This window comes from Eretmochelys imbricata, chromosome 1 (assembly GCF_965152235.1).
Source record: "Eretmochelys imbricata isolate rEreImb1 chromosome 1, rEreImb1.hap1, whole genome shotgun sequence".
Lineage (NCBI taxonomy): Eukaryota > Metazoa > Chordata > Testudines > Cheloniidae > Eretmochelys > Eretmochelys imbricata.
Genome location: NC_135572.1, coordinates 261,499,757 through 261,519,411, shown reverse-complemented (window position 1 = coordinate 261,519,411; position 19,655 = coordinate 261,499,757). Strand labels below are relative to the sequence as shown.

Sequence of the window (19,655 nt, the reverse complement as noted above, 5' to 3'; positions counted from 1 at the left end):
TCTACACCAATTGAGCGCAGCTCTGATGCAAGATCTAGATTCCCAGCAAGTAACCCCACTGGCACTGTAGCTTTTGATAACTTTCAGTCAAATTTACAGATTGTGGTAAGGGGGTGAAACCTATAGCATTCTTCTGAGAACTGTTGGCTCAAAGCAACGTCCTCAGAAGGTTTTGTAGCTAGAAATATGGCCTTTCCAAGTTGAAATAGGCAACACTAGTTTTGTCATTAGACAACTTGGGGACAGTGTTTGTATCTACTAGGCTCATGTGCGTCTTTGCATGTCTGTTACATTGAGGAAGACAAAAATAAAAAATAAATATCCCAAATAAAATTCTAGCGATTCTAAATGCACAAGAGTGGGACCCTTATCAAAATTAATTTGAATTTTTTGTGTGCTTACCCTGCAGTCAAACAGTTCAAGAGAATTTGGTGAAAGAAAAGAAAAACTTTATAGAACAAATTCCTTACGGGATCAAAAGCAACATTCGAGGAAGCTGCAGATTCCCCAAATAGCACAGGAAGATGACCTGATAACTAAGGCAGCTTAATGACATTTATACATAAATAGGTAGGACAGTGGGAAGGCAATTTAGAATTTTAACTATTCCAAACCCAGTCAAATGCAGGAGCACAGATCCAAGAGCATGAATTTATTGCAACTGATTCACCTTTTGACAAATTAGAATTTATACATGTATATGGCACTTGCCCCGCTAGTATACCAGTGTAGAAATGCTGGGCTAATGGTGACATAAAACACCAACAGAACAGTTCCAGACTAGTGCATCAAAGTTGTAGAAATATTTCTAACTTCTTTCTCTACTGATATTTATTGGGGTATGTCTACACTACAAAGTTAGGTCGAATTTATAGAAGTCAGTTTTTTAGAAATCGGTTTTATATATTCGAGTGTGTGAGTCCCCACAGAAAATGTTTTAAGTGCATTAACTCGGCGGAGTGCTTCCACAGTACCGAGGCAAGCGTCAACTTCCGGAGTGTTGCACTGTGGGTAGCTATCCCACAGTTCCCGCAGTCTCCGCTGCCCATTGGAATTCTGGGTTGAGATCCCAATGCCTGATGGGGCTCAAACATTGTCGCAGGTGGTTCTGGGTACATATCATCAGTCCCCCGTTCCCTCCCTCCCTCCGTGAAAGCAGCAGCAGACAATCATTTCACGCCTTTTTTCTTGAGTTACCTGTGCAGACGCCATACCACGGCAAGCATGGAGTCCACTCAGGTAACTGTCACCGTATGTCTCCTGGGTGCTGGCAGACGTGGTATTGCATTGCTACACAGCAGCAGCAACTCATTGCCTTGTGGCAGCAGACGGTACAATAGGAGTGGTAGCCGTCATCATCATGTCCGAGGTGCTCCTGGCCACATCAGCCAGGAGCGCCTGGGCAGACATGGGTGCAGGGACTACATTAGAAGTGACTTGACCAGGTCATTCTCTTTAGTCCTGCAGTCAGTCCTATTGAACCATCTTATGGTGAGCAGGCAGGCGATACGGATTGCTAGCAGTCCTATTGTAAACATCTTCTGCCGAGCAGCCATGAGATGTGGATGGCATGCAGTCCTTCTGCACCGTCTGCTGCCAGCCAAAGATGTAAAAGATAGATGGAGTGGATCAAAACAAGAAATAGCCCAGCTTTGTTTTGTACTCATTTGCTTTCCCCCTTCTCCCCCATCTAGGGGACTCCTTCCTCTCAGTCACACTGCAGTTAATCACAGAGAAGGTGCAGCGAGGTAAATCTAGCCATGTATCAATCAGAGGCCAGACCAACCTGCTTGTTCCAATAAGAACAATTACTTAGGTGCACCATTTCTTATTGGAACCCTCCGTGAAGTTCTGCCTGAAATACTCCTTGACGTAAAGCCACCCCCTTTGTTGATTTTAATTCCCTGTAAGCCAACCCTGTAAGCCATGTCATCAGTCACCCCTCCCTCCGTCAGAGCAACGGCAGACAATCGTTCCACACCTTTTTTCTGTGCTGACGCCATACCAAGGCAAGCATGGAGGCTGCTCAGCTCACTTTGGCAATTAGGAGCACATTAAACACCACACGCATTATCCAGCAGTATATGCGGCACCAGAACCTGGCAGAGCGATACCGGGCGAGGAGGCGATGTCAGCACGGTCACGTGAGTGATCAGGACATGGACACAGATTTCTCTGAAAGCATGGGCCCTGCCAATGCATGCATCATGGTGCTAATGGGGCAGGTTCATGCTGTGGTTTCCCGAGCCCAGAATCGGCGTTCAAGCACAGACTGGTGGGACCGCATAGTGTTACGGGTCTGGGACGATTCCCAGTGGCTGCGAAAACTTTCGCATGCGTAAGGGCACTTTCACTGAACTTTGTGACTTGCTTTCCTCTGCCCTGAAGCTCATGAATACCAAGATGAGAGCAGCCCTCACAGTTGAGAAGCGAGTGGCAATAGCCCTGTGGAAGCTTGCAACGCCAGACAGCTACCGGTCAGTTGGGAATCAATTTGGAGTGGGCAAATCTACTGTGGGGGCTGCTGTGATCCAAGTAGCCCACGCAATCAAAGATCTGCTGAAATCAAGGATAGTGACCCTGGGAAATGTGCAGGTCATAGTGGATGGCTTTGCTGCAATGGGATTCCCTAACTGTGGTGGGGCCATAGATGGAACCCATATCCCTATCTTGGCACAGGAGCACCAAGCCGGTGAGTACATAAACCGCAAGGGGTACTTTTCGATAGTGCTGCAAGCTCTGGTGGATCAAAAGGGACGTTTCACCAACATCAACGTGGGATGGCCGGGAAAGGTACAGGACGCTCGCATCTTCAGGAACTCTGGTCTGTTTCAAAAGCTGCAGGAAGGGACTTTATTCCCATACCAGAAAATAACTCTTGGGGATGTTGAAATGCCTATAGTTATCCTTGGGGACCCAGCCTACCCCTTAATGCCATGGCTCATGAAGCCGTACACAGGCAGCCTGGACAGTAGTCAGGAGCTGTTCAACTACAGGCTGAGCAAGGGCAGAATGGTGGTAGAATGTGCATTAGGACGTTTAAAGGCGCGCTGGCGCAGTTTACTGACTCGCTTAGACTTCAGCGAAACCAATATTCCCACTGTTAGTACTGCTTGCTGTGTGCTCCACAATATCTGTGAGAGTAAGGGGAAGACGTTTATGGCGGGGCAGGAGGTTGAGGCAAATCACCTGGCTGCTGGTTATGCGCAGCCAGACACCAGGGCGGTTAGAAGAGCACAGGAGGGCAGGGTACGCATCAGAGAAGCTTTGAAAATCAGTTTCATGACTGGCCAGGCTACGGTGTGAAAGTTCTCTTTGTTTCTCCTTGATGAAACCCCCCGCCCCTTGGTTCACTCTACTTCCCTGTAAGCTAACCACCCTCCCCTCCTCCCTTCGATCACCGCTTGCAGAGGCAATAAAGTCATTGTTGCTTCACATTCATGCATTCTTTATTCATTCATCACACAAACAGGGGGATGACTACCAAGGTAGCTCAGGAGGGGTGGTGGAGGAGGGAAGGAAAATGCCACACAGCACTTTAAAAGTTTACAACTTTAAAATTTATTGAATGACAGCCTTCTTTTTTTTGGGCAATCCTCTGTGGCGGAGTGGCTGGTTGGCCGGTGGCCCCCCCACTGCGTTCTTGGGCGTCTGGGTGTGGAGGTTATGGAACTTGGGGAGGAGGGCGGCTGGTTACACAGGGGCTGTAGTGGCAGTCTGTGCTCCAGCTGCCTTTGCTGCAGCTCAACCATACACTGGAGCATACTGGTTTGATCCTCCAGCAGCCTCAGCATTGAATCCTGCCTCCTTTCATCACGCTGCCACCACATTTGAGCTTCAGCCCTGTCTTCAGCCCGCCACTTACTCTCTTCAGCCTGCCACTTCTCCTCCCGGGTCATTTGGTGCTTTCCTGCACTCTGACATTATTTGCCTCCACGCATTCATCTGTGCTCTGTCAGTGTGGGAGGACAGCATGAGCTCAGAGAACATTTCATCACGAGTGCCTTTTTTTTCTTTTTCTTTCTAAGCTTCACTAGCCTCTGGGAAGGAGAAGATCCTGTGATCATTGAAACACATGCAGCTGGTGGAGAAAAAAAAGGGACAGCGGTATTTAAAAAAACATTTTATAAAACAGTGGCTACACTCTTTCAGGGCAAACCTTGCTGTTCACATTACATACATAGCACATGTGCTTTCGTTACAGGGTCGCATTTTGCCTCCCCCCACCATGTGGCTACCCCCTCAACCCTCCCCCCTCCCCGTGGCTAACAGCAGGCACACTTCTGTTCAGCCACAGGCAAACAGCCCAGCAGGAACGGGCACCTCTGAGTGTCCCCTGAAGAAAAGCACTCTATTTCAACCAGGTGACCATGAATGATATTTCACTCTCCTGAGAATAACACAGAGATAAAGAACGGATGTTGTTTGAATGCCATCAAACATACACTGCAATGCTTTGTTGTACAATGATTCCCAAGTACGTGTTACTGGCCTGGAGTGGTAAAGTGTCCTACCATGGAGGACGCAATAAGGTTGCCCTCCCCAGAAACCTTTTGCAAAGGCTTTGGGAGTACATCCAGGAGAGCCGTGAATGCCAGAGCAAATTAATCCTTTCACACGCTTGCTTTTAAACCATGTATAGTATTTTAAAAAGGTACACTCACCGGAGGTCCCTTCTCTGCCTGCCGGGTCCAGGAGGCAGCCTTGGGTGGGTTCGGGGGGTACTGGCTCCAGGTCCAGGATGAGAAACAGTTCCTGGCTTTTGGGAAAACTGGTTTCTCCACTTGCTTGCTGTGCGTTATCTACAACCTCCTCCTCGTCCCCAAAACCTGCTTCTGTGTTGCCTCCATCTCCACTGAAGGAGTTAAACAACATGGCTGGGGTAGTGGTGGCTGAACCCCCTAAAATGGCATGCAGCTCATCATCAAAGCGGTATGTTTGGGGCTCTGACCCGGAGCGGCCGTTCGCCTCTCTGGTTTTCTGGTAGGCTTGCCTCAGCTCCTTCAGTTTCATGCGGCACTGCTTCGGGTCCCTGTTATGGCCTCTGTCCTTCATGCCCTGGGAGATTTTGACAAAGGTTTTGGCATTTCGAAAACTGGAACGTAGTTCTGATAGCACGGATTCCTCTCCCCATACAGCGATCAGATCCCGTACCTCTCGTTCGGTCCATGCTGGAGCTCTTTTGTGATTCTGGGACTCCATCATGGTCACCTCTGCTGATGAGCTCTGCATGGTCACCTGCAGCTTGCCACGCTGGCCAAAGAGGAAATGAGATTCTAAAGTTCTTGGGCCTTTTCCTGTCTACCTGGCCAGTGCATCAGAGTTGAGAGTGCTGTCCAGAGCGGTCACAATGGAGCACTCTGGGATAGCTCCCGGAGGCCAATACCGTCAAATTGTGTCCACAGTACCCCAAATTCGACCCAGCAAGGCCAATTTAAGCGCTAATCCACTTGTCGGGGTGGAGTAAGGAAATCTATTTTAAGAGCCCTTTAAGTAGAAATAAAGGGCTTCATCGTGTGGACGTGTGCAGGTTTACATCGATTTAACGCTGCTAAATTCGACCTAAAGTCCTAGTGTAGATCAGGGCTGAGACAATTACAGTTAAAGATAACTTCAAGGAGTGCTGCAGCTAGAATTCCTGTAAACAATTTTATCCTCAATATTTGCACAAGTACATTTTACATTTCAGTATATTCTCTCAGTCTTAAGGGTTATGCAGTTCAGGGATTACTTTTTAATCTATTTTTTGGACAGTGGATATTATTTTTAGACATTATATTGATCTGCTAATATCTAAAGAGAAATATTTAATGCTCTAACTAAAGAAGTTATCCTTCAAAAATATATTGGTTCTGTTAATTCTACCAACCTGTGCAATTCTTCAGTTTTGTCTTCAGTAGGGCCCACGGTTAATAAGCAGTGGCGAAGGATGGCAGCCATATAACGAAATTGATGAGATTCATTCTATATAAATATAAATTATGAAGATATTTTCATTTTGACGATTGCAAATGAGGGTTTCAGGTCACTAGAATAATAAAAATTAAAGACGGAAAACACCCATTAGATCACATAATCTATTTCCTACCAATAAAGGACTGCTCTTTCAGAGTTCATTTGAATGCTTGGTGAAGTCTAGTTTTAAGTTACTCTAAATCCATTATTTCCTCTGGGAGATTGTTTGGGCTAGATTCACAAACTTTATGCACCTTTAAATAAAAGAAAATAGATCATTGGGATTCACGAAGCCCGAGTTAGGCACCTAGCCTCCCTATACAATGAATGGGGACAGACAGAAGCCTCAGAATGGGAATCACATAAGCTACTACATGGGGAGGCTTTCCACTTCAGTTAGCCAATGGGAGAGACCAAGGTAAGGGATTCGTCCTAAGCCCCTGCCCCTCTTAAGGAGCTTGGCTCTAAGTCCAGGATGCAGGGAGGTGCCTCCCTTTGCGGGGCTGGCAGTTACAAAAAAGTTTCTCTCCTCCTGGCATAGGAAACGTATGCCATTTTTGCCGGAAAGTTGGGGGAGCAGGAGAATCTTCCTCATAACTTTTAGTACAATGGTTAGGGTACTCACCGGGGACGTGGGAGACTGGTGACTCAACTCCCCCCTTCACCTGAAGGGGAGAGATTCTGAGGTGGGGCTCCCTCAGTCTCTGGTGTTGAAGCTGTTGTATTGTGGATAAACAATGAAAGCATCATTGGGCCGGAAAGAGAACAAGCTCTAGAATGACTTTGTAGCATGGTGGTTCGAGTACTCACCTGGACAGTGGGAGGTCCAGGATCCAATGACTAATTATTTATATACAGTGGAACAGTTTCAGCAGGAGAGAGAATGAGGGACCCCACATCAGACTATCCCACTGCCCAGTGGTTAGGGCACTCACCTGAGAAGTGGCAGATCCCTGTTCAAATCCTTTTTCCTCCTCAGGTGGAGGGTGAACTTGAGCCCAAGGTCTCCTACATTTAGACCACTGGGCTAAAAGTTATGACAAAGGTCCTCCTCCTCCAGCTGTTTTGTGTAAGCTCATCTAGAGGGGGCAATCTGAGAGGTGAGCTCTAAACACGCATAGTAGATCAGGCCCCACAGGCAAGTTAGATATAGGAATGCATGTAGGGCCCAAATTGCACTGGGGCTTAGGTGTCTGGATGCCCAGTGTGGGGCTGCACTGAGCATGCTCAGATGCCAAAATATAGGCATAGGGAACATTTACAGTAAAAATTTAGGAGCAGAGGAAGTTTAGGTGCCTACATGGTTTGGCAGCAGCGGAGTGGGGTTTTTGTAAATCCCACTGGGGCCTGATTCTGGGATTTAGGTGCCTAAAGTGTCAGTTAAGCATGCAAGTCCTTTTGTGCATCTAGCCCTTCCAGTCTAACAGATTTCATAATTAGGAAATTTATCTTGATATTCAGACTAAGTTATCCTTTGCTCAATTTCAACTCCACAACTATCTTCTCCCTTTCCCTGCCATTTACACATACCAAAATTTGGTATGTGTTACATTACCCTTAGCCCTCCTCATTCTGTGAGGTGTCACTTCTCTGTAAGCTACCCAGAATGTCTCTGCCATTTTTTGCACTCCTGTATCTCACTGCAGGTTGGGTTTTTTTTTTTTTTTTTTGGGGGGGGGCGGGAGGGAGGAGGAGAAGAGGGCAATCTCATCCTGGGGGCACTAGATCTATTTCCCCTGAAAGCTGGCAGCGCCAAAATTCCCAGAAGAGGAGCCAGCCATTGGTGCCAGAGATTTGTCCCTTGCAGTAATCAGGGACAGTGGCAGCAACATTCCTTCATGGCTCCTGGGCATCAATGATGTCACTGACTGCTTTTGAAAGTTTAGACTACATACATTCCTCAGTCTGATTGGGACAAACAGCCAAACTCCTCCCTTCCCTATTCCCCAGTCTTTTTAAAACACATCTCAATCTGCTGTCCTCCATATTCCTTCTTACTCTCTTCTTTGCCCCTTCGGTCCTTCTCTTCTCCCTTATTTAACTTGTCTACTCTTCCCATTCCCACTCACCCTATCTTTGCCCTTTTTTTTAAAATGGCCTCGCCCACTCATCCCTCCCCAAAAAGCCCTAAACAGGAGCAAAAGAAATACATAATTAAAGTGTGCCAATAACCACCACAATCATTGAGTTGTATGGATTATCCCTGTCCCCTTCCCTATTTATTTTCTTTTTGACTGTTAGTTTCTCTTGGCAATGAAGGTCTCAAGTGTTTGTAGAACCTAACACAATGGGATCCAATTCTGATTGGGCCCTGGGGTGCTACTGTAATATAAATGTTAAACCATCACCACCTCGTCCTCCAATTTGATACTCAAGATCAACTCTATTCTGGCATTGCTACTTTGAAATTATTTCCTGCCATTGAATTCTGGTGTTTCAGATACAGGTTGAGGTTGAATCTCATTTTGTGCTCATAGGAATAAACTCTTTAGATCCCTTTATAATTTTTCCATCCTCCCGGATGTTTGCAACGTCTCCTAATTCTGCATTGCCAGCACACTTAATTAGTGTACTGTTTACCTCTTTTCCTAGATCATTAAAAAGGATGTTAAACACTTTGCCCAACAAGGATCCTTTGGGGAATGTTAAAGTTTAGAACTAGAGAGAATAGCTTTTACTGAAGTGCTGTTTGGCTTTGGAAACCTTTAGCAAATAAGTTACTATAAAAGCTCTATCTTGAAATACAAAATAGAATTTCTAAGCCTAGAAGAGATCAAATACTCATGTGATAGAAAATAGAGTGACCCAATGCAACAGTACTTCCCTTTTCCCTTCTTCATTATGCTCCCTCAGCATAAGCTGTTTCTTCAGTTCAGACTGGCTTGTTTGGCTTGTCCAGGTGCAAAGTTCTGAGATGAAACCTCCACTTTTCTAAAGATATTCCCCCAACCGAATCAGTAGGAAATGCCACTGCTGAGACTGCCAGTTCCCACACGCACAAAACTCCATCGTTTTTGAGATTTCAGTGAGAGAAAGCATTGGGGAAGATGCCGTCTCAACCTTCTTAACAACTCCACAGTATCTGTAATCATACCCTTCCTTTCAAGTGTCAGAAAATGAAGACAAAATAACCAAGAGTTGGCCAGATAGCTAACTGTTGATCCTTCCCTATAGTTCAGCCGCACCATGGTTTCACTTGATAGTCCACAGGACTTTGGGAAGTCTGTTGCAATATCAAATGGGCTCATGTTGGAAAAATTCAAGCAACCAAACAGTTTCTAAGAGCTTACTTCAGTGGCCTAGATCAGAGGTAAGACTACTTTTCATGTGATACGTCCCTAATTACAGACTACCTACCTAAAAAGATACAGGTGCAGACATTAGTGCACTGTGACTGCTAAGAGATACCATATTCAGCTTCAATCTTTATGTTCTCAAGGAAGAAGACAGTGAAGAACTACTCCCCTTTCAAAAAACACGGGAAGCCCAACTTGCTGCACAGTCACTATTTTGAAAACCAAACAAACGTTGCATGGAGAAAAATGCTTGAGGCTACAAATTCATCTTACCAGGGCAAGTGATAGCTTCAGTGAATTCTGCTCTATATTTTAACAGATAGGCAAGACCCAGGAGTATATGGTCTATCCTGTCTTGAAAAAATACTGAAAGATCTGGTGATCAAAATTATAATAGACATCCCCCTTTTGTGACAGCTGCAGTTCCCTGCAAGTCAACCAGTTCCAGTATGATCAGGTCTTATACAGGCTTAATGTGAGGTGTCATCTGATTTAGATATTTTTAAGCAAGGTGCCCATGTCCATGAGAGGTAGTTGCTCTATATGCAAAAGGATGTTACATAATTTCTGTAGTCCCTTCGTCAGGAGATAAAACCTTCATCTAGTGCTACCGGAAACCCTCAGAGATGGAGAAGTAGAACTTATCAGCATCAAGACTTAGGTTTCAGAAGAAGGAGTTGCTACCCATGAAGTAAACACATAACATGGCTTGAGTCTACAGTTTAACATCTTTGATTTTATGACCAGGTAATTCTGTCTGAGGGAAATAAAGTCATTTATTTTCACCCAACTTCTTTCCAAATGCATACATTTATACAGCATGCATTTATATATAAATAAAATATGACCTCCTAAGTGCATATACATGCATGCATATTATACACACACTTACACTTAGGAGGTCATATTTTCCACCCCTGAGCACACACATTTAATGCTACTGTTTGTCTAGACAAAGGTAAGGCATCTCTTCCTGTCAAGAGAGACTTTCTTTTTAATTATTGAGGTTGTAAGTCAAAAGCAAGAGCAAGAAAAGTCCCTCGCTTTCTTGTGGATTATCCAAGAGTCTGAAGACTATGCTATCTACTGTGACATTCAGACCTAAACTTTTTTCTATTTTGGGACTTACATTTTTCTTCAGGGCCCCATAATTTTGGAAAATTTTTAACTGAATTGTTAATTTAAAAACTCTTTTCAAGTCCCACATTCCTGGGTGAGTAATTCATATCCGGGCTCTCATGTTCTTAGGATTGTTAACCTCTCTGCAGATTAGTCTAACACACTGACCTTACACAAAAGAATCTCTGCTTGATAATTAAGACATTTGTTTTGAGGTTTAACTATATGGCAAAATTACTATAGTGTAAATACCTTCTCTTTAGACTTACCAGTTGTAATCATACTTACAGTGCTTGATTTGAAAGAGCTTACAATATAATTTTAAGATGTGACACAAGTGGGGTAAACAACAAAAAAGAGGGGAGGACAGGAAGGCTGATGTGTCATATTCCAGGTGCCATAGGTTCTCTCGAGGCAACTGGTTTGACATTCAGCAAGAGAAAAGGTAAATCCTATTTAAAAATTATACCAACAAGGTGCATGTATTGCTTCTCATCATTTAACATCTTAAGGAAAAAAGCACACCTCTTTCCCTCAAACAATTACTTGTTCTTAAAAAAAGCTGATCTGTTTGTAATTGTGTCCACAGAAAAACAATCAAGTCATTGTTCCACAGCCTTAATTGCTGGCTATAATCCAGAGAGATGGTCATCTGAACAACACACATTTAAAGAAAAAAGTTATCCTAACCAACAACATATATTTTAATGTGCCTAACTAGTGCTTATTTCCCTTTGGAAACCTTAAGCTCTCATCCAGCCTCATTCTCATTAGACATTCAACTGCATATTTGAGTTTATATATAAAAACCTTAAAAAAAAATAAAAAATTGTATTATACCATCCATCCAACCCCCACTGTGTAGTTACTTTCCTCTGAGGACCTCAAAGTTTTTTCCTAACAGTAAGGATTCATCACCTTTTTGAGGCCCTAGTTCAGAAGGGCACTTAAGCATGTGTTTAGCTTTTAAGTACTGTCCTACACAAGGGAATGCCCTGCTCTGATGACTGGGCAATTGCTTCTCCAATTTAACTATGAGGTGGCTATGGTTCTTGCAGACAAAATAAGCCCAATCAAAGAATTTAAACTCAGACCTTACCTCACTGTGGACATTCCAACTGTCAAGCGTCACATTAAAGAGAGCTTTGAGTGCCTCAATGGCACAATCTGTTTCTTGTAGTGATAAAGGAGATCCATCATGCTCTTCAGCAGCTTTGTACTTGTCTGTCCATCTTATGCTAAATGAACTTTCCAAGGCTTGAGTCAAAACCTGCAACCCTTGTAGCTCATGATGCAACTGTGACCGAATCTCTGTGTGCAGAAGTGACAGGAGGAAGAGAAGGCGCAAATCAAAACATTTAATGTCATCAACAAACTGTTGGTCCTTGCATTTTTTCAGTAGATTGCAAAGCATAGCTGCAAGGTTCAGTTCCAAACTGAGCTTCTGTGCAATGGCACTATTAAAAACTATGTTACAGAGGCATTTTAAAGCTTCCACTATAACAGGGAAATTGGACACATCCTCCAAAGAATCTTCTGTCATGTCCAGCTTTGCCAGCCTCATCAGGATCTGCATGTTTTCCTTTGTTGTCACAGGCACTAAAACCTTCTTATCTCTGGAGAGAATCCGAAGGGCTTCAAGACAAGCAACTTGACATGAAGTTTTTGTGTCTTTTTCGAGGATGTTTAAGATTCCTTCACACAGTTTCTGTGGACACATACAAAAAACCCCCAAAATTTTAATCATTGTGAATTTGAATGCAAAATCTTTTACTACTGTCATCCATCAAATCATAAAAACTTCAGCCACTTTCTTCAAGGAACTTGGTTTTGGTCATATTTTATCTAGGTCATTATTAGCTTTTCAAAATATGAACTGCTACAGAAATATTCAGAGAATATCTTTAAAGGTTTTCTTACACACACAACCAAAATAAATGGATAAAGATAGAGATGACAGCACATCTCCTAGTCATAAGCATGCTGCCAGTTTCACCTGGGTTCTATACATTAATCCTATTGGGTCACAGCAAGACTTTGGTTATTTTTATGGAAACAGAGAGGTCCTTATAATAGACCATTACATTTTTAGTTTAAAAAAGAAATCATCCATGTCATAAATATAAAGGGAAGGGAAGGGTAAACACCTTTAAAATCCAGAGGAAAAGCCCTTTCACCTGTAAAGGGTTAAGAAGCTAGGATAACCTCGCTGGTACCTGACCAAAATGACCAATGAGGAGACAAGATACTTTCAAAGCTGGAGCGGGGAGAAACAAAGGGTCTGGGTCTGTCTGTGTGATGCTTTTGCCAGGGACAGAACAGGAATGGAGTCTTAGAACTTAGTAAGTAATCTAGCTAGAGATGCGTTAGATGATGATTTCTTTAAATGGCTGAGAAAATAAGCTGTGCTGAATAGAATGGATATTCCTGTCTGTGTGTCTTTTTGTAACTTAAGGTTTTGCCTAGAGGGATTCTCTATGTTTTGAATCTAATTACCCTGTAAGGTATTTAAAAAGAATGCCCTCTGTAAAATCAGAAATGGTACTTTTTCTTCTATTAAAATTCTTCTTGTAAGAAACTGAATGCTTCTTTTCATTGTTCTTAAAATCCAAGGGTTTGGGTCTGTTGTCACCTATGCAAATTGGTGAGGATTTTTATCAAACCATCCCCAGGAAGGGGGGTGCAAGGTTTTGGTGAGGATTTTGGGGGGGGAAGACGTTTCCAGATGGCTCTTTCCCAATAATAACCCGGTTAGACGTTTCGTGGTGGCAGCGAAAGTCCAAGGGCAAAAGGTAACAGTTTGTACCTTGGGGAAGTTTTAACCTTAAGCTGGTAAAAGCAAGCTTAGGAGGTTTTCATGCAGGTCCCCACATCTATACCCTAGAGTTCAGAGTGGGGAAGGAACCTTGACAATCCTGTTCTAGTCGTCTTAAATATTTGGAATATAGTACATACCTCTCCTACTAAGCTTGAAGCTAAATGGTTCTTCATGTGCATACACCTCTCTTATTTGAGATTTAATGACCCAGTCAGATTCAAAGTTGAGGCAAACTCAAACTGGTATTTAATAGTCTGTATGCTAACAGACAAAAGAGGGCATATTAAAACTAGGAAGATGAGAGAGTGGAATGTAGACTTTTAGTAAATTAAGGTAACTAATACGCAGTCATAGCTAGGAGAGTTACAATACTACCTGCAAAATATAGTGCCAGGCCAAGCTGATCAAGAGACTCAAAGATTGTCCAGTGATCAAAAGACAGAATGCTATACTTATGTTACAAGCAGTTGTTAATTTGCATTGCTGGTTAGAAAAATGTAAGTGATTTAAGAATCAGAAGGTCAGAAAAACAACATTTCAATTACAGAAAGATTCTAAACACACTAGTCTGATTATTTTCTAAAAACCTAAAACAAACTCAGACAAATCAACCAAGAGAGAGGAAAGACACAGTAGAAGAGAGTGCATGACCGAACAGGGCTCCATACATTTTTTTATTGCTACAAATTCAGGAAGACAATATTACTCATGGATGGCAGAGTCACGAGTCTAGTTATGAAAGTCTTCGCAAATAAGTGGCAATAAAAGCTTTACTGCACCCTATACCACCCAGATCCTTTGGTTTTTGCCCTTTAAATCTTCCTCTGCTTCTTGTCCCTTGACGTACGTTAGTTACTAGTGAAACAGTGTAGTCACTAATCTGGGTAATTCTTAGTGACATCCACTGGTGCGGTACGAATCAGTTTATGATCAGAAATATGCGCCATGTACACACACTTCTCAGTTTTTTAATTAATACTAAATATATTGTAACAGTTTCCTACTTAAGGAAATGGATTTTTCAGCACTAAAACAAATGCTCGCCACCCAGACAGAGCTAGAGAGGAAAGTTCCACTGGACGCGATCGAGGGAGTTTTGTTACAGTAATGATTAAGAAAATGAAGAGTCATGTTAAAACAACATATTATTCAACTAAACTAGGCAGGTCAAACTGTGGTACAATGCTGTGTGATACATCACGTTGTCAAACAGGAAAGCATATGATATTATAAGCAAAACGTGAGACAAGTTAGTTATTGACTGTCACACACAGCTACTTAGTACACTGGTGATGTTTTGGTTTAAAGACCTACCAGTCTGCTGCATTCTTCGCCTCTAAAAATTTATCTGGAAATCATTTTTGATCAGCACAGATGGGGTTATATTTATATCATGTATGCCAAAAGAGACAGTCACTAAAACACAGAATTTCAGTCTCTCTGAAATACTTAGTATTGTTAAACCATGGCTATGAGATATCTGGAAATCAACAAGACACATAAAAGAAGAAAAAAAAGGAAGCTTAAGAGTGGGCTTTTCAGAAGCATTCAACACTGGCCTAACTGCTTTCACTGAAGTTAGTGATAAAACGCTCTTTGACTTCAGTGGGAAAAGTTGGCCAATGCTGAAGACTTTGAAGATCTCACCCTTAAAGTTTTTTTTTTTTTAAAAATAAAAAACAAACCAAAAACGATCATAGTTCAGGAGAAATGGTCAAATCAACCTCTACAGCTCAACTGACTTTTCACAAATATTTTAATTCAATTAAAAAGTTTTCTGTATAATTATCTTTGCTTACAAATCAGAAGCAGCAGTTACTGAACCTGCTAGATTTTGATAAATAATCCAGACAAGAGAGAGTGGGCAGCACTGGGGACTACAAACACAAACCTGCTAATAGCAGGAACAGAATAAATTGACCCTTTTTCTGCTAGAGTGATTCAGTCAAGAAAGCTCTGTCTCTGCTGACAGAGTACTGTAATTCACAGTGGCAGAAAAACTGCTAACTGATCCAAACTGCCACCGTGAAACAGCATTGTAGGAGAGGTGGTCTCTGAGATAACCAAGTGTGGGCAATTTTTTCCCCCTTTTTGTTCTTTAATAGTGGTAGATAGAATCCCATGGATGAGAATAAATAGGTTGTAAAAAGAGGTGAACAGCAATTTCAACAACTGTGGGACTGGCAGGACATATTGGGGGCATTGCTGAAAGATGGCAGAGTTAAGGTTGCATGGGCAACCTTAACTGTGCATTTCCTGGCTTTCAGAAATTTGAGCTTTGCTCAACTCAATGTTCTGCAAGGAAAGACTACCAGCAACCTTATCTCTGCATTAACAGTTTGCAACTGAATTTCCCAGTTTTTCAAACAGGAAAAATATATGTTCTTAGTAGTTATTTAGACAGTTGTACATATTATGTCCCACAATTTGAATACCAAGCCAGCTAGCCCATTCTCCACACATCAGCTAGGCTCCACTAGCCCTGTTTTAGCACATCTCCCAGCCATGTTGCTAACCCATTCAATGCGTTCCCTCTCCAAATTACCCCCCACTACTGGCATTTTCTGATCTATGCAAGCTCAGTTTGGTTTCTTGTAGCTAGTGTACAAACATGCTGAGAACAAAAAAAACATAATGAGCAACATGAGGAAGGGGCTTTTTTGCTGTTCCCCCTAGAGAATCACTTTCCATTTGGATAATATCATGAACTTGAAAAATATACTTTCCATTACTGCCATATACAAACCAGTAGCTGAACACCACTAGCTTATTGAGTATAACAGCGTGACTATGGATGGTTCACTGTTACAGGAACTAACTGGAATTTAAGGGTGAACAGCAAGAGTTTTGCTAAAAATAAGTATCTGCTTCCAAAATTTGCTAGGTTCTCTTATATACAATGTTCTTGCATTTCTGAGTTACAACCAAGGGACCTAAAGCATATAGAGGCACCCTTTTCAAATACACATCTATATATTATTCTACTTTGACGCGAGATTAAAGAAAATAATTTGCCTCTGCAACTACCTCACTCTGAACTGCTTGCTGATCCTATTTCCCTGTACCAGAGCAGACACTGTCAAAAATGAAGGAAAATCCAGCAAAAAGTAGTAATTGAATGTTACCCCAAAGTAATGTGTTTTTAAACCATCTTCACTTATCTTGCCTCTTATAAGCAATGCAGTTGGGCCCGATCCCGCATTTTTGCGCACCCTAAATTCCAATGGCAGTTCAGCAGGCCTAAGGAATGCAGTTTAAGATCCTGGTAGGTGTGTGGAAAATTCCCAAACTCAAGCCTAGCCATATACCTTTGTTGAATTTTTAATCTAGATTACCAGTAACTTCAAGGATCAGGTCTTCTGCTTTAAAGCTAAATTGATATTGGCTCAATCTTAAAGATTCATGATTTTAATGCAGCATTGTGGAGGCAGAGGATTTGACTTGGGAGGGTGATGGAACATCCACCTGCTTTTAAAAAAAGATTAACAATTTACACAGTTATATGGTTTTGTTTTTTTAGAAAATGTCCATTTTAAAAAGGCCTCAAACAGCTAAATCATGGTCCAAGTTGTTTTTTGGAAAGGGGAGGGGGAGAGCAGTGATGGTGAGGAAATCAGTCACATCACAGGTTTGCTATGAAGTTTCATGAGCTTTATAGTTGAGAACGCTGGCAGCACCCGCATCTTTGGCCTCAGGGATTATGTGCCAGAGCACATGATGTTCCCAGTCACTTGAATAAACGGTAACTGGCATCAAGTCATTCTGCCTTCTCCTGGACTGACTTAAGTCTCTGTAGTTCATTGTGTCTTCTAACCAAGGTTTTTCATAGTTTTAAATTCTCAGTTGATTTTAATTAAGCTCTCAGTAGGGGGTTCATGAGATGGGCAAGTTTTTAATTTATTTAATACAACCTACTTTAGCAGCTGCTCAGAGGGCAGAATGTCAATGAAGTCATTAGGAACACCACACATAAAACAGATGCAAAACTGGGTCCCATAAAAAATATTTTTTAAAGGGGGTGTGGTGGGAGACAGGCTAGTGAATTAAAAATAAAGAAACAGTGAAATAAGTATAGTAGACCTCATTCTATATATCCCCACAATTTTGCATTGACCACGCATAACGGATTATAGAATTTGTCAAAGAAAGTAGTTTGGAGTTTCTGGCAATCAACTAGGAGACAGCTAGGGATTTTAACACCAAATAAGGTTGTTTGGGATTGCTGGATAAGTTGAATAGCTGGCTATTTCTGCTAAAATGACCAGCATTTTATGGCATTAGGTTTTGGAGTGAAGCATCTATTGGTCTGAGTGAGAAAGTGTATACTCTTTACATGTACTATTTTAAGCTCAGTGTATTCTCAAGATGTCAGTATTGCATTGGTTTCCTTTCAGTGCAAGTTATTTTCATAGTTCCGTCAAAAATAATACATGAAAGCTTAGATTCTGGAGCACAATTCTGTAACAGTGGCTAGCGTTCACAGCAAATTCTGTGGCTGCAGAGTCGCAGAATACAGAGGCCCCAACTTCTTATTTTTAAAGTGTTTAACAATGGTTTCATTTTATTTCTGTAAATCCACTTATACAGAGCATTATGTCTTAAACGTTGTGACAGCAGCTAATTCAGTCAGCATGAGTTCTTCATATACACCTATCTTTTTTTTGTATTTTCTTGCATGTTTTCTCAATGGTGCCAGCTTCCATATATGTATGTCAATCATAGTGTATATATTCAGCAGTGGCTCTCAATCTTTCCAGACTACTGTACCCCTTTGCAGGAGTCTGATCTCTCACGTGTATCCCAAGTTTCACCTCACTTAAAGACTACTTGCTAACAAAAATACAAAAGTGTCACAGCCACTATTACTGAAAAATTGCTCACTTTTTATTTTATAATTGTATGGTAAAAATGAGAATCAATTGGAATATAAATATTGTACTTACATTTCAGTGTATAGTATATAGAGCAGTGTAAACAAGTCATTGTTTGTATGAAATTTTAGTTTGTACTGACTTTGCTAGAACTTTTTATGTAGCCTGTTGTAAAACCAGGCAAATATATAGATGAGTTAATGTACCCCTGGAAGACCTTTGCATACCCCTGGATGACAACCACAGATATATAGAGATACAGCATTCTAGATTTCTGAGAGCTTCTGAGAATTAACTACATTCTGAGTTAAACTAAAACTCCAGTTGGTTCTGAAATGGAAAACGCTGAACAGAATATAGAACTGCTGAGCTGTTGGTGAAGTTAGTAGATTCATGTGAGTGTGTGGTTAAAGGGGATTGTGGTAACATGTAATTGGCAGGTGCTAGGGGCACATTTAAAGCCCCAAAACACACTGACATGAGGATTCTGCTCCACCATGCTTGCAGCAACCCACCCCTGCCCCCCAAGACAGCAGAAAGGGCAAGACTCTTCAGTGATCTGGGGACCTGACAGGCCATGTGGGGCTGGCACACAAAGGAGACAGGAAGGGGAGGTACCACTGTCTGGAGGAAGCTGGGCGGGCAATAGTTCTAACAAAGTAGGGGGAGATAGGGAGCCTAGAGATGGGGAAGCAAGAAAGAAAAAAAATCTAGAATTAAAATGCAGAGAGACAGGGTCATTTCTACCATGGAGTGCATGACAGCAAGAGTTAAAGAAGCACAGAGGTTATGGTTTAAAGAAGTGGCTTTGTTTCTGGTTTTGTTTTTTTTTTACAAATGTGATAATCATGTGGAAAAAATTAAGTGCTACTAACCCATCACATACAAAAGTCAGCTGATAATTCACAAAAAAGTAAAGCAGAGGAAGAGAGAAATCCATGGTTAGAGAAACAATGCTACCAAAGTTTGAATAGCTGATCGTAAAGGAATTAAGAGAAAAGCAGAAATTACTCCCCTGCTGAAGTTTTGGGACCACAAAAAACTAACTTATTGGAGCTCTTTTTGCATTTGGCTGCTGCTCCTTGACTATTTAAGCTCAATTTTGTGTGTGTTAATATAAACAGTTTTCCTTCCTACCTTGGACGAATTTACTTCCTCTGTTTCAGCAAAAGTATTGTTAAGCTTACAAACTACTTCTGGTTGTGAAAAGTCACTGAGAAATATGACAACATGTTAGGAGACCACAGCTCTAGCCACAAAAATGCTGCCATTTTCCCAATTTTAAAAAAATGTCACTGTTGACCAAAAAAACCCTTAAGATTGCTACCTCCTGAGGGGGTTCCAGGCCCATTACAAGTTAACAACAACATTAGGATATCAGGCTGGTCATTTGTTTTACTGAAATACTCAACAGAATGGTTCTACAATTCCAGCCCAATTCAGTTCACTACCCCACACAAGAAAAAACACGTTTCAGTAAGAGACAGCAGGCCTAGGTTCTGCAACTGCTAGGATACTGTAAAGTCATCCTCTGGCTGGAGGGTCCTATAATACTTAGGCAAAACAGGTAAGATATGATCCCAGAAGATCAAATTT

The 19,655-nt window shown here is 41.9% G+C and overlaps 1 protein-coding gene across 4 annotated transcripts in view; it reads right to left on the bottom strand.

Annotated features, from left to right (window-relative positions):
• RIC8B (RIC8 guanine nucleotide exchange factor B) overlaps nucleotides 1-19,655 on the bottom strand; it is a 59,610-nt gene that overhangs the window by 25,706 nt on the left and 14,249 nt on the right. For all 4 annotated transcript variants that reach the window (XM_077828959.1, XM_077828940.1, XM_077828948.1 and 1 more), the window contains 2 exons: nucleotides 11,470-12,078; nucleotides 5,870-5,964 (listed from right to left, as the gene is read on the bottom strand). In XM_077828959.1, coding sequence (XP_077685085.1) covers nucleotides 5,870-5,964; nucleotides 11,470-12,078 — 704 coding nt within the window. The remainder of the gene's footprint in view (nucleotides 1-5,869; nucleotides 5,965-11,469; nucleotides 12,079-19,655) is intronic.